At 39.0% G+C, this 26,859-nt stretch overlaps 1 protein-coding gene across 1 annotated transcript in view; it reads right to left on the minus strand.

The window, feature by feature from the left end:
* LOC102302089 (vasoactive intestinal polypeptide receptor 2) overlaps positions 1-26,859 on the minus strand; it is a 77,862-nt gene that overhangs the window by 13,977 nt on the left and 37,026 nt on the right. The window contains exons 3-7 of the mRNA XM_005917984.3: positions 20,281-20,394; positions 15,399-15,490; positions 2,745-2,842; positions 2,496-2,628; positions 110-260 (exon numbers count right to left, since the gene is read on the minus strand). Coding sequence (XP_005918046.1) covers positions 110-260; positions 2,496-2,628; positions 2,745-2,842; positions 15,399-15,490; positions 20,281-20,394 — 588 coding nt within the window. The remainder of the gene's footprint in view (positions 1-109; positions 261-2,495; positions 2,629-2,744; positions 2,843-15,398; positions 15,491-20,280; positions 20,395-26,859) is intronic.

Here is a 26,859-nt window from a genome sequence, read left to right on the forward strand (position 1 = left end):
TCTAATCAAAATCATAACTAAGCTGCTAAACCTGCAGCTATAACAGAGTGAAAGCTCCCACGTGGCCATTTGACTCAAAATCAAATAAAGAATAAGAAAATGTACCTACCCCAGCCGATGAACATGTAGACAATAAAGTGTCGATTTTCCGAGAAAATGACAACCAGCAGAGTGTGGAGGTACAAACCCTCCACCAGCAGCCAGAAGAAGTTGGCCATAATGAAATACTGGAAAAACACCAGGCTGGCTTTACATCCCACCTAAAGAGAACACAGAAAGAGTACAAAGATGTTAAATAGGCTTTGTGTATACTTAAACTATATAATATCAGCCTTGACTGTACATTGTATCGCTGACTGTATGTGGTTAATTGTAACCATGAGCACAGTGTAGGATAATCATGTATTTATACTTAGTATTCTGATATGTGGGTATACATTTCCATTTTTCCACTGGATCTGTCAGAGAGTTCACCCAGAGCAGATTATGACGTCACAAGCACCAAGCAGATGAGTGCATAAAGGTCAGAGTGCCCTGACAATGAGGGTGAGTGGAGGAGGAACGTCATGAGGGAAGAGTCAGGCAGCTACTGAGGCAAGGAGAGGATCAGATGTCAGCTTTCTGCTGTCAGTTTATTAGCTGAAACTAATACAACAGTCATGAATTAAAACCCGCCTTCATGAAGGTATAACTGGATGATACTTTTGTGGTGTTTCTGTTTTAAAGCTAGTGTGTTTATCAGTCTGTGTAAAGCGCATCAGTGAGCATGCATACATACATAAATAACAGAAACAGGTTGCAAATTTTGTCCTTTATCTTTTGCCCGTCACACTGCTCTGAACAAGTTGCGATCTTCCTAAGTCGGGATTTATAACGTATTGAAATGACGCAGAGGGTAATGGTGCAGATCGGTGAAATATCCATCGTGTTCTAATCCAAGAGTATGACTGTTTTTATCCTGTCAGATGCATTTGGTGCTTTTTGCATTGACAGAAATATTAGCGATAACAGACTTCATCTAGAGGCAGAGAAAGTTTGCATCGCCATAGAAGGTTCGGAGGTGGCAGTTTAAGTGCCAAGTTTGCCAGACAGAAAACTCAGTAAGGCATACTCCTTTGCATACTTTCTGGAGAAAAACACCCCTTGTGCAACATCAGCCCTGCAGAATGAAAGACCTGCAGTAAACATACTGGGAGTAGGTCTAAAATTGGAGTTGGTTGTGTCAGCCTGGGAAAATTGACATTAACATCACTCAAGTGGGAAAAGGAACATGGAAAATAGGCAATAACAAAAAAGTTGCAGAGTTACTGATGCCACACTAAAACATTGCAGATAAATATTTGGCTGATTGCATGAAAAATTAGATCAGTGCCACAAATCTATTCAAATGTTGACTGTGCATTTTTAATATGGTTTTAGGTCATAACAGTTAATTGCTATCCAAATAGAATGATCTAGTTTATAGTAATTCTAATAAATCAGGCAAAGCACCCGGTAAAATACAATATCCTTGTCTTTGTAATGTCCAGGTTATTTTCATGTTCCAATTTTTTAAAGTGTACTAATGCAACAAAGTCGGAAGAATCTCATTCCAAAATGGGAAATCCTACTATCCAAGGAGCACATGGATGCAAGGTTAGAGCACACCAGAGCACCAATGCCAGGGATACCGAGTATCTGTGAGACACCTGTAGCTTTGACAAAATTGTATTATCAATGCTTTGGCAATGAAACTGGGCAGCAATGCAGGCTTTTCTATACACATCAGTGCTGGGTAACTTATAAAAACAACAGTGTAACAATAGGGCACACTTTCACATACTCTTGCTCACAAACTCAGCACAAAAGTGTCTATTACGCAGTGAAGATGGTGCACAGTTTGCCCCACGGAAGCTTTAAGGATTTTCAGGCTTTTGGATTTGCTCCCATGTTTGTGTGGCTCACTGTATATCCCGGGTGTATTAGGAGGACTGGGTACCAGATTACAACATAACTCCTCGTGCGTTTAATGAAAGCTGCTCAGTGGTGCATGCAGTAAAGCTTTTTTTTCTTCTTGTCCACACTTCTTCCTTGATGTTCCGCATGCTTCCACAGTTTTAGGACCAGAAAGCACGCAGGCTACTGGCCCTCTCAGCTAAGCAGATAGGGAGCATGCGTGACTGGCTGTTGTCTCACCGAACACATGAATGGGCTAACTGCCAGGAAATTCTGCAGAGCCACCTTCAGAAAATGATTACTTGAATCTGAAGAACAAACTGTCACAGCAGAACGTTTGACAGTTTGAGATGTTAATTTCATATCTGAAGCATGCAGACCTAATTCCCATTTATTATTTCATGCTTTAAACTTTGTCAGGCTTTACGCTGAAACATTTTTCCCGTTGTGACAGTTCTGCTGTTAACACATGAGTGTGTGGCTTTCTGTACTCAGTGCTGCATTGTTGGCCTCCCTCGGGATATGACTCTGCTCGCTGAGGACAGAGGTGGTGACCTCACCAGTGATGGCTGGTTTGAGCAGTGCGAGTTTCGGTTGAAGAGGATGTCGTCTTTCACCAACACCGCCACGGCTCTCAGAATGAAGGAGACGAAGAGATTGAGGTGGATGTAGTTTCTGGTGCAGTGGAGCTTCCTGCACACATGTTGGTAATGAAAGAAATGTAGCATAGTGCAGTAAATGTTAAATAAAGATGCTACTTTTTTTATCTTAATGTTCTGATTTAATAATATTTTAGTATTCAGTCTTACCTGAATAGGCAGAGGATAGCGCACCCTGTAGTGAGGGCAATTAAAGACAGACTGTGACCCAGAGTGTACAACGTCTGCACGACCACGTAGAAGAACAGCTGCAGACAAAGGGGGAAAAAGAGCTTTTGTTAAATTATTAATGCATGTATATCATCCTTAACATATCACTAAGCTGGGCCTCAAATTGAGGTGAAGATTGTGAAGCATATTACATTGCCAAAAGTATTTGCTCGTCTGCCTTCATGTGCATGAACTCGAGTGACATTCCACTCTTAATCTGCAAGGTTTAATATATCAGCCCACCCTTTGCTGCTATAACAGTTTCAACTCTTCTGGGAAGCTTTTCCACAGGGGTTAGGAGTGTGTTTACTGGATGGCTCGCAGTCTTGGGGTTGAGGTCAAGCCAGTCATGCTCATCCACAGCTTTATGGACCTTGTTTTTTTGCACTGGGGCACAGTCATGTTGGGACAGAAATGAGCCATCTCCAATCTGTTCCCACAAAGTTGGGAGCATGAACTCCCAAAAAACAACCCCACATCATGATCCCCCATCCACCAAACTTTACGCTTGGAACAAGTGCAGTCAGACAAGTTTTGCATCCACCAAACCCAGACTCATCTTTGGACTGTCAAATGGAGAAGCACGATTGTCACTCCATTCTCCACTGCTCTAAAGTGCGTGGCTTAGCATAATGCCAGATGATGTAAGGCTTGGAATCAGGTGCTCAGCCATGAAATCTTATTTCATGCAATTTTTTATAGAGCTTAAATATAACTATCCGTTGTGTTGCTGAATTATGAAAAATCAAAAATAACTGATGATTTCCAATGCACTTTTATGTAGTTTGAGGTCTTTTATGTAAGTAACACTTCCATGTTTTTTATTACAAATACTAAAGCAACAGAAAAATAATCACATAATTCTTGAGGGTCAGATGGGAACGTTTTCCAGTTTTAGATGAAATGACTCTATTCAAAGAGAGATTTGTTTGGGCAGCGTGAGACAGAACCTAACACTCGGTGTCTCACACCAAAAATGTGAGAGTTGGCAATCCTGCATCAACAGCTGTCAAACTGCAGGCAAGTGTAAGCACACTAAATCACTTTGATTTAACAGAAATTCTGGACAGAAACATACGCAGTATGTGGCTGAATAAACAATGATAAAAGAGCTTTAAACAAATCAGCGTTTTGAAATTTGGCGTAGACACAAGTACTGACTAAGTGTGTTTAATTTGAAGATAAGATAAGATATGCTTTATTCCTGGGAAATTCCAAACTAGCTCAATAAGGAATGATTTACCATATCAGTGTTACCATCCCTGATATTTACATGCTTCACATGTGTTGTACTTATTTGTGTAGCATTATTTCTGTTCTGTTTTAGAGAAACCTTAGACAAGATAAGAGTTAAGATAATATATCGTATTACAGAAACAATAATTCTATTAAATTTAATTCAAACTTAATCTAATGCTGACTGCTTTTATTATTATTTCAACTTTATTAAAAACTGTAGATTTGATGATATCAAATTTGCTCTGAGGAAGATTTGTGTCTCTACATTAGTGACAAGAGGGGGTGTGGTGGAGCGAGCACGGGATTAATAGAGACAGAGTGAGAGAGGCAGGACAACACAATGGGCGATTCAGCTGCACTATTCGTGACCCAAAACGGGTCACGAATAACAAGTGAACAGGATGAAGCTGCGGTCACACAACAGTAGCCAAAATATATGAACACAATGGAGGACAGGTGTTTCAATTCACAGCTAAGTTGTTCTCCGTGTCAGGAAAAAAGGCACCAAAATTTAAAACTGAAAACTAATTTAGACTCTGTGATTTTTAGAATCTGCACTTGTCATCAGCTCACATGAACTGGTGCACAGTTTGATCCACACATTTGTAAGAGAAACTGAAGCCCTACCCCTAACCTTAGCTGAAGACCATAACCATACACAGGAGGAAGAATCTAATCTCGAATGCTTGAAACACTCAACAACAAAACTAACAAAAGGCAGGAACAAAAGGGTTTGCACAAAACTGGCAGGAGAACCTATGAATCCAACAGAGGTGAAAACTAACCTAACCTTAAAAACTGAGGAAGAAGGAAACTGACAAAAGTTAAGGGCTGAGTTGGAAAAGCTGACAAGGCTGAAGAACGGATGATTTAACAAAGAAAATGCTTTTTCCTTCATATCAAAAATGGGAAAAGGTTAAAAGATTCAGTTTTTTCCAGTTATTCAGGAAGAATACTGAGTATACTGAAAAGTACATTCATATATATTCAGTCGTTGGTTGGGCTCCTTTATCATTAATTATTCATTACTGTATTAATGTGGCATCACATGGAGGTGATCAGCTTGTGTCAAAGCTAAGAAGGTATTGAAGTTTGCTCTTATTGTAGCATTTAGCTTTTTTGCATGTTTGTCAGGTGTTTCTTATTTTCCTCTTGACAATAATCCATAGATTTTTCATGGGTTCAGTAATATTATAGTCAACAAACTATGTTGCGGTAACTTTGGCACTGAATGCAGGTACTACACCCTGCAGGAAAAGGAAATGTCCATCTCCATAAAGCTTGTAAGCAGAGGGAATCATGACGTGCTCTAAAATGTCCCGGTAGATGAATGTACTGACTTCAGATAAAACACAATGACCCGGCCACCATCAACACCAGCTGACAACTGCTTTACCACTTTTCCTCCAGAATCAAGGACTGTGACTTGCAGTCCTGTCTGTGAACAGCTCTCTGTGGACAGCCAGCCATTTAGCCAGGACCTTCTTTGGTTTAGCCTCCTTATTGAGGGATGCAGTGATCAACATCTGGACAACTGTTGAGTCCGCAGTGTTCCCAATGACTGTGGTTGTGTGTACTGAGCTAAACTGAGAGATACATGACATTTACACTGTTTTAATTTGCTGAAACTTTAAATTAAATATTACAATAAATTTAAATAACAGAGGCAGGCGAACCGGCAGAAACAGAAAGACGAGACAGAAAGCGCATGCAGGAAACACTGGGGCAAAGGCTAATAATACTTCTACTGATTACATACAGCAAACAAACAGGGTCAAAAAACTGAAACTCTGCAACACTACAAATAGTCACAGGAAAAACAGTTAAGTCAAGACTAGAGCAAAGACTCAAAATATAAACAAAACCCCAAATGTCAACATAAAGTACTCGGGACCACGAGATCTTAACTGTATGAAACAAATCAGGTTTCCGATATGAATCAAGTAGCTACACCCCCCAACATGTTGTTGTTGTTATTTGTTATTCCATGTTTAGTAGCAAAACGTAGTCAGTATCTATCTCTGTGCACTGTACACATACAGTTTATGCATATCTTCTTGTCCAAATGTATCTGAGTATAAAAAGAAAATCAACACGTTAATGCCAAAAATGCTAACGCTAAAGCTTCAAAATGCCAAAGTCCAGAAGCCAATTATGTCATGGTTCATCTTTTATATAAAGTCTGTGCAAATATCTGTTTTGTTTGTCAGGAGTCAGGTGAAGTGTCTAAATTAGAATCGTGTCTATCTGCAATTAGGGGCTGGTTATCAAATAACTTCCTGCTTCTAAATACTGATAAGACAGAGTTGATTGACACCGGCCACAAAAATTTCAATACTTGTCCCAAAATTTCATCTTGAAAATTGATGACTATGTCATAAATTGCAGGGACAAGGTTAAAAACTTGGGCATGTGGTTCGCCAGGGTACTGTCCTTCGAGTGTCATGTAAAAGAGACAACAAAGACCGCCTTTTATCATTTAAGGAACATAGCCAAAATCAGTTTTATCTAGCGACACTGCAGAGGTTCTTCTCCATGCATGTGTGTCTTCACGTATCGATTATTGTAATGCTCTCCTTTCTGGGCTACCAAAGAAAGGTTTTAGAGGTTTACAGATGTTGCAAAATGCAGCTGTTCGCATTTTAACTAAAACTGGAAAATTTAAGCACATTACCCCTGAACTAAAATTCTTTCATTGTGGGGTCAAAAATGACCCCACGGGTTGTTTTTCTTCAAAATCTTTAAAATGAAAAGTTGTAATATATTCATATTCCAGGTATTCCTCATAAAATATGTTTGTAACATGAGGCCATTTGCATTTTTATTAATTTTTTCATTAATTAAAAAAAAATGCAGTTTTTGTATCACTACCCCACTCTTCCATAAATGACCCCAAGCAGTTCCTGTGGAATCTTCTATGAAACTTTCATTCTTAGCAACTCTGACTGTCCCACTTACACTTCTGATGGATCAAGAATTAATTTTTACACAGTAACATACACGATTTATAGTCAGGGCTGCACATAAGTGGTTCGTAAGTGTGCATTCGCTGTCAAAATAAAAGTATTCCCAGAAATTCATAGAATACGTGCTTCTTTTGCGGTGGAGGAACACCAAAGTAATTGCTTACGGAGCTTGCTTCTTCGACATCTTTAGAATTCTGAACAAATGTCTATCCTCCTCCAGAACATCTAATGTACACAAACGAGTATCCCAACTTTTTATCTGGTACGCGTCTTTTATTTTGGTAAATGGCCTGTATTTATATAGCGCTTTACTAGTCCCTAAGGACCCCAAAGCGCTTTACATATCCAGTCATCCACCCATTCACACACACATTCACACACTGGTGATGGCAAGCTACATTGTAGCCACAGCCACCCTGGGGCGCACTGACAGGGGCGCACTGATTTGACAGCAAATGCGCACCTGAGGACCAATTATGTGCAGCCCTGTTTATAGTTTCCTGTGCATTTCAAACATTGTCCTTTCTGATTTTTTTTTTTTAATATCTAAAGTAACATGGCTGCTATGAGGCCAGCTAGGATCCCTGTGGACCTTGCCCTATAAATGATCCCGGATGGATGGGATGAAGAGCCCATCGGAGGCACTGACTCAGAATCTGACATCTCAGATATAGAGGACCCAGACTACTGTCCCCCCCGCTGGACAAGGCCAGTCAGATACAGAGGAGTCCTCTGAAGAGGAAATGGATATTGAGTCTAACAGAATGAGCCCCTCTTACTGCTCTAGCCACAATATTCTGAATTAGTCGGCCAGGGCTTGCACCTGGGTCTAGTACTGTCTCTCCAATAGATGCATGGAAGATGTTCATGTCTGATAATATAATAGAAGAGGTGCTGACATGCACAAACATGGAGGCACAAAGAGTAGCCACAGACAGGGGAAAAGAGTGGAAAAATGTAATCAAACATAAGCTCCTGGCCTTCATTTGATTGACCATTCTTGCAGGAAGTGAGAAGAACTGGGATGTACAAGTTGGTGTGTTTTTTGGGAGTCCTCTGCATAACCCATTGTACAAGGCCACTATGTCAATTCAAAGATTTAAAGATATTCACCGTTTCTTGCACTTTGATGACAAGAGGACCAGAGCCTACTGACTGAAAACAAACCACATGGTAGCTTTCCGCTACATATGGGACCTGTTCCTGGTCAACTGCAGGCAGAAATTCATCCTCAGTGACTGTGTTACAGTGGATGAACAACTTGTGCCTTTCAGAAGGAAAACCCAGCTTCTGCAGTATATGCCGAGCAAGCATACAAAAGTGATACAAGTGATACAAAAACTGCAATTTCTTAAAATTAATGAAAAAACTAATAAAAATACAAAGGGCCTCATGTCACAATCATGTTTTATGAGGAATACCTCAAATATAAAAATATTACAACTCTTTGTTTTAAAGATTTTGAAGAATAACAACCGAGTTTATAGCAAAATGCATTGTTTCTATTTGGGGTCATTTCTGACCCCACTCGTGGAAGAGTGTAGGTACTGGTAGGTTGTGCATTCAAGAGTTAAGGTCATGCTGCTCACTTCCAATTCTTTAAATGTTTTGGCACCTTCATACCTCCCTGATCTTTTGCACCTTTATGTTCCATCCTGTGCTCTAAGAACTTTTAAAAGGCCAGGATTCTGTCCTTTTAAAAGTTCTTAGAGCCAGAAAAAAAGGCGTGGGTTTTCTTCTCGTGCCCCATTTTTGTAGAACAACTTCCCTCAAGATATTAGACAGACATGCTCTGTGGAGGTTTTTAAAGCTAAGTTGAAGACCTACTTGTTCACCGTTTTTTAATTTTTATTATGTTTTTAACTTGTATTGCTATGTATCGCTTTTCTTTATTTATCTCTTTATTTTCAAATAGCTGTACAGCACTTTGTTTGGAAGTGCTTTATAAATAAAGTTATTATTATTAATATTATTATTATTATTACTATTATTATCATTATTGTTCTTCTGAGTCACTGCAGCTTAAGGGGAATTTGACTCAGTTACTTAATGACGACACATTAATAGACATTTCACCCTCAGTGCTAAAAACAGGAACACTGCAGGTGGGTAGCAGCGATGTGAAACGATAGACAATTACAAAAATGGACGAAATCACTGTTGGCAACCCAAAATGGGTGGGAAAATACCAAATGATAGCAAAGATTACTGTTCCCAGATATATGACAGGTTCAATGCTTTAAAAAGTTACCAAGGCAACGGGAGTTTGGTCCACTAGTGACTGTCAACTACAAAGCAACAGGCAACACGCCATGGAGGAAGGGATTTCTGATCTATAATGCTGCCAGCCACCAGGGGGTGATGTACTGGTTTTGCTTCTGGTAAGCTGGCATGTCATCCCTAATATACTAATGCTAATTTTGCTGACATTCAGTTGGAAGCATTTTAACCAGCACTAAGCATCAGAACTTATTTCACTGCATCTTATAGTGGACTTAACTGTTTGCACTTCACAGCAAACTCAAATCAACGTCATGGCGGCACCAAGGGAAATAAACAATGAAGCAAAAGATAATTTGAATAATTTGTTGAATAAACTTCATGAGTAAAGAACAAAGAGAAGAAATGAGCTGAAAGTATTTTATTTCTACTCTATTGTACTTTATGTGGTGTGTTTATCACCCACTGCTGTTTGGCAGTTATTTTATTCTCTGCAGTACCTGTGGTCTGTATTCTCTGTAACCTCCTGACCTGCTTTCAGCATGGATTGCAAAATGGCTTGTAATGTGTCAGCGTTAATTAACTGGGTCAAATTCCTTTTACTCTGTAATTTAGAAAAAGGAAGCAGTGACAGGCGATTTGACCTTTTTTCCTTCAATCTAGCGAAAGTTTCATAAAAGCAAAGACCCAAGGACAAATTCCTGCAAAAAAGTATTTGTACAAGAATGAAAAACTGACAAAAGTGATGTCTTAGACATTAGTTTAACCCACAAGAAGTGGGAGGTGTAACACAGTTTAGTGTTTCAGGGAAGAACGTGAAAAACACCAGAAAATTCTAACAGAATTATAAAGTAAATAATGAAACAACAATACCAGAAAATTTACACAAAATGTGTTGTTGTGGACATGTAACTGATTACAAAGAAGCAGGTGGGTTTCATGCAGAAATGTGTCTGGTCTTTCTCCTCCTGCGTGATCACGAAGCATAAAATTATTGTTTACAGTCTAATTTTAATGTTCTGTTCATTTGTGGTCTGATTTTTTGGTGGATAAAATATGGGTCTTTGTGTTTGAGCACAGATGTGATGCAATAAGGCCTTTGTGTTTTGTAGATTTCCCGAACCCCATTATACCCTTAGTGCTGGAGGAGAAAAGCGAGCAACATTTATTCTTGTTTGAAAGATTTTAGTATCTGTTGCATTACAAAAGAAAACAAAACAAATGAAATCCGACCATACATGGTCCGTCACAGGCTCCCGCTCCCTGCCTCTCTCTTTTCGTGTCTCTCTCTCTGTTTGCGCTGTTATCTTGTTTCCTCAGAAAAAGATGCTGTAGGCTGAATTTCTTCCACTGGCTTCTTTCGGCAAGAACATCAAAGAGTGTTTGTTTGACGAGAAGCCAGGATGCCAGACTTCAGTCAGAAAGGGAAGGTCCAGTCCTGTTCGGGAGACGTGTCCCAAACCATTTATCATCACTCCTCCTTACCTCAACCACAACTGTGCCTCTTTACAGGGTTCCCACCCTTACAGGAATTCTTTTTTTCCAGTGACACAGGGCACACGAAGTTGGATGGAATGTTTTTTTCTCTGTGTAATAAAATGGACAATATACCATGTTACATGAAGTTTCCCTTTTTAGCTCACAGCTGCTTTGCCATGCTGCAGTAACATAACTCAAATCCTTGTTCATAAAAGTAAAAAGTGTTTGTTTTTATGAACACTGCATCTGCTAATCATAAGGAAACTGTTCAACATTTCTTCTGCATTTCATAATAACACTGACTTCAGTTTAAAATAAGTCATTGAAATGTAGATTTATACAAATAAAAGTATGTGAGTGCCTCTGGTGTCCGATGCCAAGTGCAAAATTAGATGTTTTTATAATCATGAAACTACAGTGACAGTGACTCAGGTTGTATTACCATGAAATAATCTTGATTCTTGTTTCCCGCTGAGTTTCAAACCTGGATTGCTGCCCGAGTGCTGCCAAACTGCAGCAACAGCGAGCCATGCACGATGCACTTCAGCGTGCAATATGGCTTAAATGGCATTTCGCTGCAATATCGCCAGTATATCGTAGACAGATCGGATCAAACCGACACTTGGGAACTATAAACAAAAACCTTTACTCTGTCTGGAAAAGCATACAAAGAAAGATATTTTTCCCCTTTATTTGGTGAAGTCTTGATATTTTAATGAAATTTTAAATAGACTCAGCTGAATGAAAGGATTTTAAAATGTTATGGTTTGACCTTGAGTCTTTGTAAAAATCACAAGGACAGCCGGGGCACTACTTGTCTAGTGTGGGATGACCTTGTAATATAGAGATTCCTGTGGAAGGATCATCTTCAAAAGTAGATTACCTTACCTGTTGTAACACATGTGCTCATGTCAATTTCTATAATTAGTGTATTCTTATTTAAAAAGGAAACTCTTATGTAATTCCTTATTTTCTTATTTTATGTCATCTACTTACTGTTCCAATGGCTGCTGCCCAAAATAAACTTGGACAAGGTTTCAAATATTGATGTCAGTGTATGTGCGAGTAATCCTTATGAGCCCAAAGCTCAGACTTCTCTGAACACTAAACAGTTACAGACATTTCTTTTCTACTCTGGGCTCTATGTTAAATAAGACATCTCAGATACACAGCCCTGGCTGTGCACACAGACTTTCTGTTTAGTAAGTAAAAATATATATGTATGACACTATATGCAAATTTGTAAAACAGATTATTATCTAAATAGAATTCGTTCCTTTCTTTGGACACAGCAAAGCCCAAACATCCAGGTGAAGAGTTCATCAGTTCATCAGCATTAAACTTGTATTTCTAAAACTACAACACTGACTATGTGTGAAAACGCTACAATAAGCCACCAGAAAAGATGCAAATAAAAAACAGGCATCATTTAGCTGCTTTCCATCTTTTTCTTTCTGTTTGCTTTTTCCCCAGTGAGCTGTAGTAAAACCTGTAAACTACTTTAATCACTATTCCCATGTTCAAAATTCTCCTGCATACTTTACATTAAAGACTAAGGAGCTTGGACAGAAAAGCATCTGGACTTTCCCAGCTCCTTAGACTACAATGACTTGGATGACTCAGAACCTTCACAGACATATTGCAGTTTACATTAAAGACACTTTTTTGGCAGCTGCCTGAAAAACGCTGGATTCTTTTTCCCTTTTTCAACTTTCAGTGAACAGTGAGAAATAAAACGGAACATTTCTCTTCCTTTATAAAGTAAAACGTCTTTGATTTTAGCTCAGTTTAATTACGCTGCAAAAAAAATGTATGACTTCTGTCCATGAGACATTCCCAACCTACCAAAGTGTTTTTAAGTGAGTGAATGTGTATTGGTTTTTTTCCCCCATAGGGTTTTAGTCCTAATCCCTCTCTTGTTTGAATTATAAAAGCTCACTTTCTATTTATGTTTTGTTAAAATAATGTTAAGTTCTCAGGTCTTTGAACCCTTTCAGACACCTGCTCAACCATTTCTTTCTTTGATATGCAAAATGACAAAAAGAAGATGGACAGCTGATGCGACGACAGTACCGTATTATTCCCGAGTACCTCTCTACTCCCTACTGAAGACAAGAAAGACAGAAAACCACAGCAAGGGAAGAGTGTGAACCGAGAAGCCGTGCAGAGCCAAAACTGAAAAGAGAGATGGATGAACAATTGCACAAGCACAATGGGCGATTCAGGATACACAGAGTCGAGACCCAAACTGAACCACAGAAGAGTGGAAGAAGAGGGGAGCAGCAATTACCACAGCAGAGGCCAAAAAAGGCCACACACAACACACCAAAAACTCCAGTTTGGTGACCTGTCAGGACGACCCAAGCTGAACATAATTGTGAAGGAAGTCGTTTGACATCTGTCCTGCAAAACTATTGTTTAATCAGCATTTCAGTAACTGTATTTCAATATGTAGTTAAAACCTTCAAATGTTCCTGTTGTGCAATCAATTTGATGTCTGTGCAGGATGAGCAGGGAACCTCACAGACGCCTCTTACCTCTTTGTTTGGTTTGGACTACATCAATTAAATAAAGTGAAGCTTATGCTCAATAAGGAGGAAGTGTAATCACTCATCTGCCTGCTTTCCCAGGCGTTTGAGTGTTTGTCTGTTCTTTACATCACTACCACTTTCCCACACTGGCAGTCTCAGTACTGACATCATTACTCTCATCTAATCATGTTAGTGCACATCTTCTTTGAACCAATCAGCTCAGAGAAGGCGTGCAAGACTAAGCCTAGTGTAAATCCATGTTCTCTATCATTCTTCCTCCCAGACTCTCATTTCTGCAGCCCACCTCCTCCCCATCTCTACCTCACAGACACCTCAGTCAGAGCTCCATCCATCCTCAGTCTTCACCAACAGCATAAAAACTCGTCACTGCTGGAATTTTGTTTTGTCGTGTTGGGTCATTGGAACCTAATCCCCTTATCATGAAGTAAATCCTGTTCAATTCTTGCGAGTGACCTTATTGAAATAATATATACAATTCGCTGCCTTCCACTGTAACATAAGGAACTGGAACACATGCCTACTTTTTACTACACTTAGGGGTTGTTCCGAGCACAGTGCAACTTCTCCACTTTCTCAGTTGTTTGCGATGGCATTGCCAGGTTTTTACACTGTGCTAAAAGAACGGAGCATCTTTTTTAGCACTAAGTGTTTGGCTATTTTATTTCAGGTCAGCATCTAGTGAAACACTGCACTCCACATAATCCTCCTCCTCTGTAAATATCCATGTCTGCCCAGCTGAGATCCACAAAGTATCATAATATTGATGTAGAAAGTTCATTTTTTGATGATGAATCATTTGAAAATGTCCAGGGAGCGATGGAATAAAAACAAGACGCAGTTAGAGTGAGCTGTTAGATGAAGAGCTGCAGGATATTGGCTGCATACCTCCAATTACTCTGTGCCATGCTGTTTGCAGACACATGTCCTGTGCTGTCCTGCTTGACTCCTACTAAAGTTGCAAAGTTTTTCTTGCAATCATAAGAACGGAGCATCTTTTTTAGCACTAAGTGTTTCTCTTACAATCATAATTTAACTGAAATTTCTGCCAGAAAAACAATTGCAATGTAATGATAACAAAGTTTCAGATTCTGTGCTCAGACCATGAAATCGTGCTGTACATGCACATGCACATGCACATCTCTTGAGACTAGTTTAGGTGTGTTTTGGGACTTTTTGACGCCTGTACATTACAATTATACATGCACAAAAAGTGATTCTCTCATACTGAACGTTTCATCTGTGTGGACAAATTCACCACCACTTTCCTCTGCTTGAAAACAGAGCTAGATATAACTCAGAGGCAACAAGACCAAGTGTCTGATACAGCGATGGAGGCGTGCTGTGCAAAAGTCTTGAGCTCCTCACTTCACATTTTCAAGGAAAAGTGGGAAAAGGTGCCGTGATTTATTGAAACGTGCAAACATACATGGTGGTACAGTATATAAGGCAAACTGCAAACTGAATATGCCCGTGTAGTGGAGACCATCTTAAAAAATGATTGTAGATGCCATGCTACAGGTAGATGGGATACCAAACATAGAAGAAAAAGAAGAATTAGCAACATGTTGTATCACCTTGTGGCTATTTTGTACAGATATGAATACAATGTGTGTAGAAATATTTGCAAACCACCTATTCCAAGATACCCGACTGTGTGAAATGCATAGAATTCAACCAAAGCAATCTTATAGTGGCAGTGTAGTTAAACTGTATGACCTGAAAGCCGTTCAGAATATTTCCTACCTAGATAAATGGTTGCTATTATACAGATATTCTGGGAAACATAAAATGACGACCCTTTAACACCAAATTGCTTCTAGAGGAAGGCTAATGGTGTTTTTTGTCCATTAAACGACACAAAAAACTAGACAGCAGAGCGCGCAGACACCAAATTGCTCACATTTAAACACGTATCACTCTACTGTTGGGCATATTGACCTTTTAAAGAAGCAGTCTTTCACCACTAACTGGTGTTAATTAACAGCCAACCCCGCGGGCTTCGTCAATTAGGGGCCACTAATGGTCCATGTTGGGGTCGCAGCTTCTTTTCCTGTTCCACAGTCAGAATTCATTAACATCCAGGTGACATTTACGACACACAAAAGAACAAAAAGCAGCAGTTAAGATGTTTACTGTACCTTATCCTGGCTCGTGTCTGCCCCACACACACTGGTTATGTTTGGGAAAACATCAGACCATCCAGCTGTTGTACAGTTTCTGCTAATGTTACCTGCAGGAGAAGAAATGCACACACAACTCAGTCTCTGTTTCTCAATAAGTATGCTCAAAAATAAATACAGATCCCTTTTTCCTGCTTTGTCCTATTTTAGCAAACAGAAAAAAAAATGTAGGTTTCACTGTGTCGCGTTTTGCTAATACTTTCTCGGTTTTTTTTGCCTCTGTTCTTTGATTTGAGCCCAATCAGAGGGGTCAGAGTCTTTGTTTGTTCTCAATGGTCGGTGCTAAGAACCCCTGAATTAATGTGGGTGTCATTTTTATTTGTTTAACAATCCTTCGTTTCTGTAAGTTTTCATTAAACTTTGCACATAAAAACATAACAAAATGGCAAAAAGCAGATTCCTTCCTCACACTCCAGTCTCCCCCCACTGTCCAAACATCTGAGTGTTTTATGGCTAACTGCAACACACTCATCTTCAAAGAACACAATTTGCATTTTCTTTATGAACTCTGAATCCAAATCCCTGCAAAGACATAAAGTCATAGAAGACAAGAAATATGTACAAGACTCAAATGAAAATGTATAACTTTTTTTTTACACCACATCAGGATTGTTTGATCACATTCAATTAAATTTAAGCACGTGAAACAGATTTCAAAATAGTTGTTTGGTAGTGTTCTTGTAATCAGAGTGATTTATTTTACTTCACTAAATGTCATGAAGACAAACAATTTTTGTAGACTGGTTGAGGGCTTTGTAAGCTTGTAGGTGAAATGGTTGTAAGCAGCTCACATTTTTGAGTAAATTAAAAGCTTAATGCAATTCTCATTTCCCATTTGTGGCCCTAAGTGAAACTCAGTTTCTCATCCCTGACTTAATTCAATTTTAAGGTTTATTCCTGAGGAGGACCTTGATAGTTGGTCATCTATATTGAGTCTGAGCCAAAAATAAGAAAAACTGCTCATCTAAATGCACATTTAAATCACACCAGCATCTCTAATGTCATCAGTGACAAATAATCTGACTTTTTCTGGGGATTCGCTGGCAGCAGGGCACCCTTAGAATTTTCTCTTTTTGTTAGGTTTGCTCATCCAAGCACTCCAAGCCATATTCACTCAACTCTTAACTGAGCAAACATATTGTAAATCACTCATTTCAGTTTGATAGAAGTATTTTGTAGCATGAAAATATCAGTGTTTCAATGAATTTTAGTACTAAAAATGAGTGGCCACTGTGAAGTTGGATGCTAAAAATATCTTTGTAAAGCATGATATATGAGAGCCAGTCAAAATGATTTGTCATGTAGAATGAGAGGATATTATAGCCTACAGTAGATGTTACACTGACAGATGCTACTGGACAGAAAGCCACATGAAACTCTAGAGGGAGCCATCAGGCATGCACATTCCCAAAATGTTACAAATGGAAAGTTTGCATTACAAATTGTCACAAAATTTAGGTTATTGCTTATGTTCCCACAGTGTAAAAACACCATCAGTCTGTCTAAAATGAATAGCATGCACAGTGGACAGTGAACCCCTGAGGCAAACTTGCAGGGGGGTGCCAGTGCCAAAATCTCTGCAGTGCACGGCAAGTTCATCCTCCTTTTGTAAATTCCCAGTAAAAAGCACGAAGCATCATTTGTGCGCTGACTGGAAGTAACATCAGCATACTTCTGCCTCACTACACACTCAACAAACCCGGTCCACTGTATCACAGAGGGGGGAGACACAGTTGAAGCTAAGACACCGATTCATTAAGCAACAGTGATTTGCATGTACAGCATGATTACTTGCAACATTTGAGCTGCGTGCACTGCTGTGTTCGCTCTAAATATAACAGCAGTCTTGAACACAAGTGGTCACTGATGTGCAGAAGTCAGCCAGAGATGTGGATTAAAGCTTTGGCAAATACAGCATGCAGTTGAGAAAAATGGTGGTGGTGGGGGGGAGTTTTCAGATCTTTTACTGAAGTAAAAGTATTAACATCACACTGTGACAGCACTCAGCTTCTTTAAGTATAATGAGCACAGTGTGGCTGAAAAAAAAAAAAAAAAAGCTTTAAATGCAGGGGAAACGACTGCTTTCAATATTTGTATATGGATTCAACTGCCAATTTTTATTAAAGATTTACTCGACATTTTCCATCTAAACTCACCTTTACAAGATTTTTTTCCTTTAAAATGATAGGAAACGTGAAAAAAAATCAGAAGACTCAAACTATTTATGTCTTCATGAAAACCAACTTAAAAATGAACTTATCTTGAATAATAGTTTAACTGAATAGACTCTACTTGTTCTGAGTATTTACTTGTTTGGTTAAATCCATAAAAGCATTCATGGCTCTGTCACATGGTGATTGAATGGTGACTGCGCAAAATCTATCGGCAACCACTTTGAATCAAAAGTCAGTTGCACAAGTTGTCTGGTGGGAGGCAACATGTCTTCAAACAACTGCAGTCCAGCTCAGACCGACTACAATCGCTGGTGAACGGGTTTGCAAATTAATTGAAGTGTAATTTATAAACTAAATTGGCAGCACGATGCAATCAGTCTGAGGCAGTCAAGGCAGCAAAGTTATCAACTGACCGTATTCTGGTTTTAATTCCTGACCCTCGGTCATTTTGCTGCTAATTTACCGTCCTGCAAAATTCTGTTTTGGTTTCAAATTAAGTTCTGAGTGTACTCTAAATAAAATAAATCTTTATTGTCACTGTTACAAGAAGAATGAAAGACAGTTTGGCATCTCTCTGTTAGCAGTATGTAGATTTTTAATGTAAAATTCTTTTAGAATAGAGAGAATAAAGAGAAACCATGAAGTAGACTTAAAGGTAAAGAAGTACCTACACAGGGAATGTATGTAATAATGTAAGTATCTACACAGATTTGTACAAGTTATATACAGGTTATATATGCCATATAAAGGAGCAGTTGCAAAACAAGGAGAAAATCCACACAGCGCAAGATAATCTACAGTTGCTCATCAATCTTGTTGTTTAGTGACCGTGAGCTGGTGAGGAAAAGACTGTGGGTTAGCCCTTAGCTTAGCCCTCAGCCCCACTGAAGTGTTATTAGTGATTATTAATCTCTGGCTCTCTTCCACAGTGTTTCTTTTATCCCGTCTTCCTTCTCTCACCCCAACCGGTTGTGGCAGATGGCCCCGCCCCTCCCCGAGCCTGGCTCTGTTGGAGGTTTCTTCCTGTTAGAAGTGAGTTTTTCCTTCCCACTCTCGCCAAAGTGCTTGCTCATAGGAGGCCATATGATTGTTGGGATTTTCTCTGTTTTCTTTTTATTATTGAAGAGTCTTTATCTAACAATATAAAGTGCCTTGAGGCAACTTATTTTGTGATTTGGCGCTGTATAAATCAATATGTAACTGAAAATTAAGTAGTTGAACTGTGAATTTCTGTGTATATAGACAGCAAGTGATTTATAACTTTAGCCAGTTTACCACAGTTAAATACAACATTATCACAAACAGACTGCATTCAATTGTCATTTTGACCCTGTTTAATCACAAACTGATATCAGACTGACAGACACCAAAGTCACTTTGAAGAAGTTCATTGTAGTAATTTTGGTCGTCTCCAACTGTTGTTTTCCATAGTGTGACATTACCATAATTTCTAAACTGATGGTGAGTTGATCTTGATTGAAATACTTAAATAATTAAATTGTCTGATGAGCAGTTTTTTTAATGGCTCTTTTTGATATCTGAGAAACTACACAATATTCACATTTAGGAGGCCATAAAAAACATAAAATATATTTTCTTTCAGTTTACGATGCTATAATTAGCAGTATGAAGGTGAGCTGCCTAAAAGTAATGTAGACTAAAACTAAATAAAGAGTTTCTCTTTCAAAGTTGAATTTATGGCTTTCTCACTGGTTTCGTTTAAATGACAGAAAACAAAGTATTCAGTTACTCCAGGAAGGATGTCTTTACCATTTCAGTAAAACGTAATAACTGTAGGGTGTCTGTGTCTGTCCCAGACAGGGGTGAGGGTGAGCTTTGGCTCCGAACAAGCCGCTGGGCGCTTGCATAATGTTTAGTCATCAATGTAAATCAGAGCACACTCAGAGCGGAAACCCAAACTGCCATCTGGTCACTGGCTGGAAAATCTGATGGATTCAGGAGGGAATCCACTGACTGCACACATTCACACAACTGGGAGATGAACAATGTCAAACAGGGACAGAGAGCCTTGAGTATTAATACTGAACCCATCTGGTGAGTGACTTAAGTGCAGCTCTAGATAATGTGAAAAGTTATCTGCAGATATTTAAGCCTGGTATCATTATATCATTATATTACAGGAGCAGCCTCATAGAAAGTGAACAAATGGAGGAAGAAATTCTGTACAAAAAGAACAATTTTTAAAAGGTCTGCTTCTCTTCATGCTCCAAATTTCATTGTATGTTTTTGTGTGAATGTTTTTGTAAAGCAGCTGCAAAACAAAAGTAATGGAGCAGAAGAATGCTCAAGTAATGTATAAACACATCAGTTTTTACTTTAACTCTGATGTCTGTGTTTTCATGGCAGTCCTTCAGTGTAAGGGGAGATTAGGAACAAATTGTTACCCATACACTCTAATGACAAAATTGACCTCAGTAAGACTGAAGTGTACACTCACAGAAATCATAACAATGGTTTAAGTGAGTTACTGCATTCCAGTGTTATGTTAATATAAGACTATAGTCATGTGATCAGCAGTTTAGGCAAATAGCTACCAAAGTTTGAACTTTTAAATGTCATTTTCCCTCAACTTATTTATCTGCGGAAACACAAAAACATCAGTTAAAGAGATCCTTTACATTCATTTATGAATTAACCGTACTCACCATCTCTGCCAAACACAGTCCTGAGGACTCGAGGGCAGGGGATGGTCACGGTCTCTCCAAACTCCGCTCGCTCCCAGCATGCTATGCTGTCCCAGTCTCCTTTGCATCCGGGGCCTGTGAACGGTGGGTAGTTAGGTATACAAAGATTATTGTAATGTGTCAGATAACGATATAAAGTTATAAGCTTTACTGCCATTGGTTGGCTGTACTGCATAAACTGATGAGAAAGAAAATTAACTGAGAGATCAAGGAGGCTTGGAGACAGTCTTATCCAGGACAAACTCATTTCTAAAATCTGACCAATACTCAGGTGTAGACCCATTAAGTCGACTACAGATAGGTAGACAAACTGAGTCGTCACCATTGCATAAACATGTTGGTGTTTCAGCCGGATTTGTTAAGAAACACTGGTAGACATACAGACCACAATACTGGAGGGATACTGGGGTATTCCCAGACCAGCCAAGAAATGCAATGCTTCCAGGATGTCCTGGGTCTTCCCCAGGGAATCCTTCCAAATGGACATGCCATGAGGTGCCCAGTCAGACCTTCAAGCTACATCAGCAACAGCTCTACTCTGAGCGCCTCCAAAATAACCAAGTTCCTCCCATTTTCTCAAAAAGTGAGTTTATACACCCTGAAGCTCATTTCCACAGCTTGCATCTGCAATCTGTCACAACCAACAAGGTGAGGCTGCAAATGCAGAGTGATTTGTCACTCAGCTCATGCAGCTTTGTCTGCATAATCGGTCAAGTCAGTCTCCCACTCTGGAATATCTCTCCAAGCTCTTAAGCGTGAGCCTTAATGGGTGTGAAAGTGCTGATGGCAAACTGAGCAGTCATATCGGCTTTTTAGCAACAGATGAATGGAGACGGCGTGCTTATTAAACGCACACCTCCTCCTCACCACCCCGGCTAAACATCCATGCTGCATGAGCATCACACACACACACACACACACACACACCTTTTAATACAATAACATATTAAATCTGTTTTTCTTATTAACTTGTTTGTGTGACTAGAGGGGGTGGATATGAGCTTCTACAGAAATAATCCTCCTCTTCTCCCCGATTGAGTGCACCTCTGTAAACACCTTCATCCACAGTGAAACAAGACAGAAAGAACATGAAAATTTGAAGCTCACAATTTTCAATTTGTTTTTTCTTTTCATATTATTTCCTGTTTCTCATGTTGCATTTCCCTGTTCCATGCTCACTTTCATATTGGTTTTATTTTTTTCTGTATTGCATTTAATCCTTTCCTTTGATTCTTTATTTCTTGCTATGCAGTCATCTTTGAGTCTATTCTACATTTATTTTCTGTCTTTAATTGTCTTATCGTCACATGCGTTTCCTGTTTTACTTCCCCTGTCTTTTCCTTATCTGTTTTATTGTTATGTTATTGCAGCATATCATACAATATTTATTTATCCTTCTTGTCTTCATGTCATATTATGACTTTCTCTTTGTGCAATTGTCCGTTTCCTGTTAAAAGACTCACTTTTTCTTATGTGTTATTAACTTCTATATTATAAAGGTTTAAAACTCCAGAGATGGGAAGGTTTTCAGGTATCTGTACTCTACTTGATTATTTTATACAGTATTTTACTGACATTACTTTGGTCCTTATCATACAACTGTCGTAAAAGACAGAGATCAAAGAAACATATTCAAATGAAAAATCATATAATTTATGCACCTGTACCATACGCAGGGATTCGAGTGGATCAGAATCATCCGGAACAGCATTGGAGGTGCAGAATAAGTTGTAGGTGTGGCACAATCTAGCTACCTAGAAGAGGAGGTAAAATCAACCACCTTCAATGTGAACAGAAACCAGAGCTCGTTTTCTTCTTTTTTGCTCTATTTTTCTCTCCTGGTGTTCAATGTAACACACATTCAAGCTGAAAACATTCAGTCTAATCAGAAATTAATGTGAAGGAAGTTTCTTGCCCCTTAATATTTTATTAAGCGACTAGGAATTTATTAAAGAATTATTATTATTAACATAGAAGGTAAAGGTTCAGCAGTCCAAAATACTTGGCGGAAGAGCTGCTTTTTGATGAATCAGTATCAGTTTGTTTTTTTTAACGCTGTTCTTTTACTTTAGTGATGAATGTTTGTACTGTTGCCACCTCTGCTGAACGCATGCCCTGGTCTCCCGTGTATGGGTCCTTGATTCTGAAATGGTTACATTTCCTTCCTTTGTGAATTTGGCCTAGCTTCCAAATGTAGGAACCAAAGCTTATTCTTGTCAAGACCTCTCTGTAAATAATCTGCAAGACGAAAATGCTAAATTCAGACACCATCCTTCCTTTAGAGTACTAAAAAGAGGAACAGCCAGGGGGTGGAGGGGGTGACGGTGAGAAGAAAAGTCGTAAAAGATGGGAAATAACAGACAGAGAGAGCAAAAGAGGGCAAAAAAGGAGAGATGAAAGAGTGAGAGAACAAATGTCTTTGGGTAAAATGGCTCAAACACAGATTTGAACTCATTGGTGCATGAAGAAAACTCCATCTACCCGCTAAGTGATCCATCCTTTCTCTGAGCGCTTTCATAAAAACACATCAGAGGACCAGTTTTTAAGTGACCAGGCGGCAAAAGCACAGCAGTACACATCTGGAGGGATGTCGTCTTTCTCTGCTTTATGGTCTTTTTTTTTTAAATTTCCCAGTCAGTAAAAAATAAAGGGTGACTGAGCCTTTTGGATTTCATGCAGTGAGTTTTTAAAAGTGACTTATGTATAAGTGGGTAAATATATTCCATTAACCTCCTTCAGTTACGGACATGTTTTGAAGGAAAACTTTGCTAAAACTCCATTTTTGCTTTAATTTGACATCCAAAAGTTTCCAAATACTCGCAAATGTCAGAGTTGGTTGGCACGTTATTTCAGACAATTTTGACACAAATGATGTGTTCGGTGGTGGCCAAGTCAGTGAGGGATCACAACATGACATTATAGACTTTGTGATTTCAAGCTGCCCCTGATGAAAAATGACCAGTGTGAAAGAATCTGTCATATCTTTGGTTTAGCATTCAAGCCCACAAGCTCAAGTTGACTTAGAAGAGGTTTGAAGTTGCCCATCTAAAGACTGAGTGTCAAAAAAATGAAGATGGTTGAAAATATACATCAAACTTGCTGTTGTATCCAAGTTTATTTGATTCATGCTGCACAGTGTGGCTTGCAATAAACTTGCTGAATTCAAAGTGCCTGAGGAGTACTTTGCACAGTTTTCCATATTTTCCACATTTCATATTTGATACATACAGTTTTGTTTTAATTTGTCAACTGGTTCAATAAACTATTTTATTTCATGTGGCAGTTTGTTTAATGAAGGCTGCTGAGGCTGCACAACCTGAAACAAACAGTCTGGTGATTGGTCACTGCAGCACACACAGTAAAAGGCTCATTGCCCCAGGGTGGAGGTCTGAGCAAAAATAAGACCCTTTCTATTCCTTCTATAAAGCTCCTCCCATTCTGACGTTTGAAACATTTTAAAAATCGACACATGCACATGGACACTTTGCAATAACGTACACTTGCAACAGTCCTGATTATTACTACAGTTTTACTTATAATCGGTTCTTTGTTATCACTTAGATGATTTAAGGATACATGTAAGCAAAAGCAGCATATGAAACTAAAACAAGAAGTATGAAAAAATAGTCATCATAACTCTGGAAATGGTCTTCTGTTTTCATGCCTCGTTCTTTAGAGAGGTCATCACAGCGGCTATATCTGCATATCTGATGCCCATCATGATACTGCCATCCCCATTTATGCAGACTTGGGACCAGCAGTGGCTCATGTCCCCCAGCTGACACAGCCACCCATGTTTGCTGACCAGGTTGAGTGGAAGTAACCCAAAAATAGGCTAACTAACGCTGAGGATAGACACTAAATATGATGACAGACAGAGGGCAATCATGTGTATTACAGTATATATTATTGAAATGTTATTTAAGGGATCAGCATGGACCTCAGAATCAAATTAAACTTAAGGTCCATTTAGAAACATTTTTGCTACTTTTAAAGGTCAAATGTGAGATTCTTGGTTTTCACCAGGGCTGAGCGAGTTAAATGTCAACTGTTTTGTGTCAAAACATTAGCGGGGCTACAGCATCAGATAAGATCCTGAGAGATTAGTTATAATAAAACTGCTCTCCCCAGCAGATTTGACCCCGCAGAGGTTTTCAGCCGTGTTAAATCTTTGTTCTCGTTCGTGTCATTGAGCTTTAATTAACACAGCAGGAGCGTCCAAACTCACATCACAGATGAGGAAAGTCAGACTCGTCAATGCTGTGCAAACTGTTTTGGGCTTGAACATAACAAAATAATATTTTTATGAGCTTTTCATAGACAAACTGTACATTATGCATGCAGACTTTTGTGCATTTTAGACATAGATGCGTAGTTTAAACTTTAATGATGGAAAGGCAAAGTTTGCTCAAGATTTTCTGGCTAATAGAAACATCACTGGAGACGTTTCAAATGTGCTTCTGTTGGATCTGGTGACTTTCACTGAGAAGATGGTACACTGTGGTCATAAGGGATGGACATCAACACGCAGGTAGGCTATGGTGTTGGTACTTAGGGGCTCAAAGTATGTCAAGAAAAGCAAAAAAAAGTGATGGAGATTGATTGCGTTACACCATCATAAGCCTGTCTCTTTAGTACAAGGCGGGAGGCCTCCATACTTTCATGTTGTTTACAGAAAATTCTGACAGTACTATCCGAAAGTCGCAGCACAAATTGAGACTCATGGGATCAGGAAATATTACCTTATATTGTCCAGTTTGGCTGATTCTTTACAAACCGTAGGCTCAGTTTCTCATTTCTTAGCAGACAAGACTGCCCGTGTCAGCGATTACCCAGTGACAATCGGTGCGGTCTTTTGCTGCTGCTTCAAGGATCAATGTGTTGCACATTCAGAGATGCTCTTCTGCAAACTTTGGTTGTAGCAAGTGGTTGTTTGAGTAATTTTGCATTCCTATCAGCTCAAAGCAGTCCTTCTCTTACAGCTGATAAAGTATTTTTGCCACTTACCTGAAAGTTTCTATTTTTTGGAGGATTCTTAGTGAAGCCTAGTGACAGTTGTGCTGGAAAATCGTAACATATCAATAGTTCTTTAATACTCGGACAAGCCCATCTTTCAAGTCACTTACATCACCTTTATAGCCCTTTCTTATGCTTGTTTTGAACTTCATCAGCTTGTCTTGACCATGTCTTCATACCTACATCTGTTGAGTCGCTGCCATGTGATTGTCTGATTAGACATTTGCATTAATGAGCAGAAGAACAGGTGTACCTTACAAAATGGTCAGTAAGTGTATGTGTGACGTCGGCATCATTCCTCGTATACTTGCTTGCACTTTCCCAGTGGAGGGGGTCTTGATGCATTTTCAATCATCCAGGAAAGTAAATCTCCAAAAGTTGATTCTGTTCATCTGGACGTTGCATTTTGTGACGTCCAGATGAACAGAATCAACTTTTGGTGATTTCCCAGTGGAGGATTGAAAAGAATACCCATCGGATTATTATTCTTATTCTATTAAAGCATTTCATAACTCGTGGAAGTAACACTATTGATCTTTTTTTTTTTTTTTTTTTTTTTTTTTTTTTTTTTTTTTAAAAATAGCAGCATAAACCTAGCTTAGGTTCTTCACAAAAATGTTCACCTGTTGCTACAGAATCAAACCATTTTTAAATGTAATAAAATGATCCTGCCATTTTAAATGACACATGCAGAGTTGATGTTTATTATTGTTTAAAAAACATCATTATATACAGGATGTAATGAGACTGGATGAGAGTGCCACCCCTGCTCCATGCATTAGAGTTACACTGTTGCAATATGATATTATATAAATTGCATTTAAATAAATTGTACACAATATAAAAGAGGTAGCTATACCACATGTATCCCTGCCCACGGCTATTGCACGAATCATGGTATTGGCATGTGAAGTGACATATTGCATAAAATATAGTAAAATATTATAGAGAGGAGTGACATGTAACTCAAACATGTGGCAGGGGAGGTGAGAGCAGACTGAACAATACTCTGGGATCTAGAGAAGTAGAATTTTGTTTCCAGTGTCTCGGAGAGAGGCAAGAGGACAGCCAATTATTTTTTTAGTCCATATCGATGACCTTCTGTAGACCTTTTTTTAGTCACCACTGAGCATCCAGCATACCACAGCACACCACAATGTGAGGCAGTATGTTAAGACACTTCCTACTGTGGAGCGGTTAAAGGTCACCAGAGCTTTACTTCAGGATTCTGAGAAAGTGTAAGAGTTGCTGCGCCTGCAGACCAGGAGAGACTGTCTGTTCTGCAGATTTCCAGGAATTCAAATCTGTGGTCCACGCAGTCTCAATTCATCAAGATGGGGAGGGGGACTATCCTGCAGCTGAGTTCTTTTATTTGTTTATTTATTTATTTTAATTTTTGGTCAGCTTATGGACCTCCTCTCTCTAAGCAGACTAAAGGAGGAGTCGGACTAATATTGATATACTTCAAAATTTGAAACACGTGTGCTACAAATGTTCTGACGTTAATGGTACTGTATATTATTA

The sequence above is a fragment of the Haplochromis burtoni genome, unplaced genomic scaffold, assembly GCF_018398535.1.
Source record: "Haplochromis burtoni strain Fernald_Lab_line unplaced genomic scaffold, NCSU_Asbu1 Contig_27, whole genome shotgun sequence".
Lineage (NCBI taxonomy): Eukaryota > Metazoa > Chordata > Actinopteri > Cichliformes > Cichlidae > Haplochromis > Haplochromis burtoni.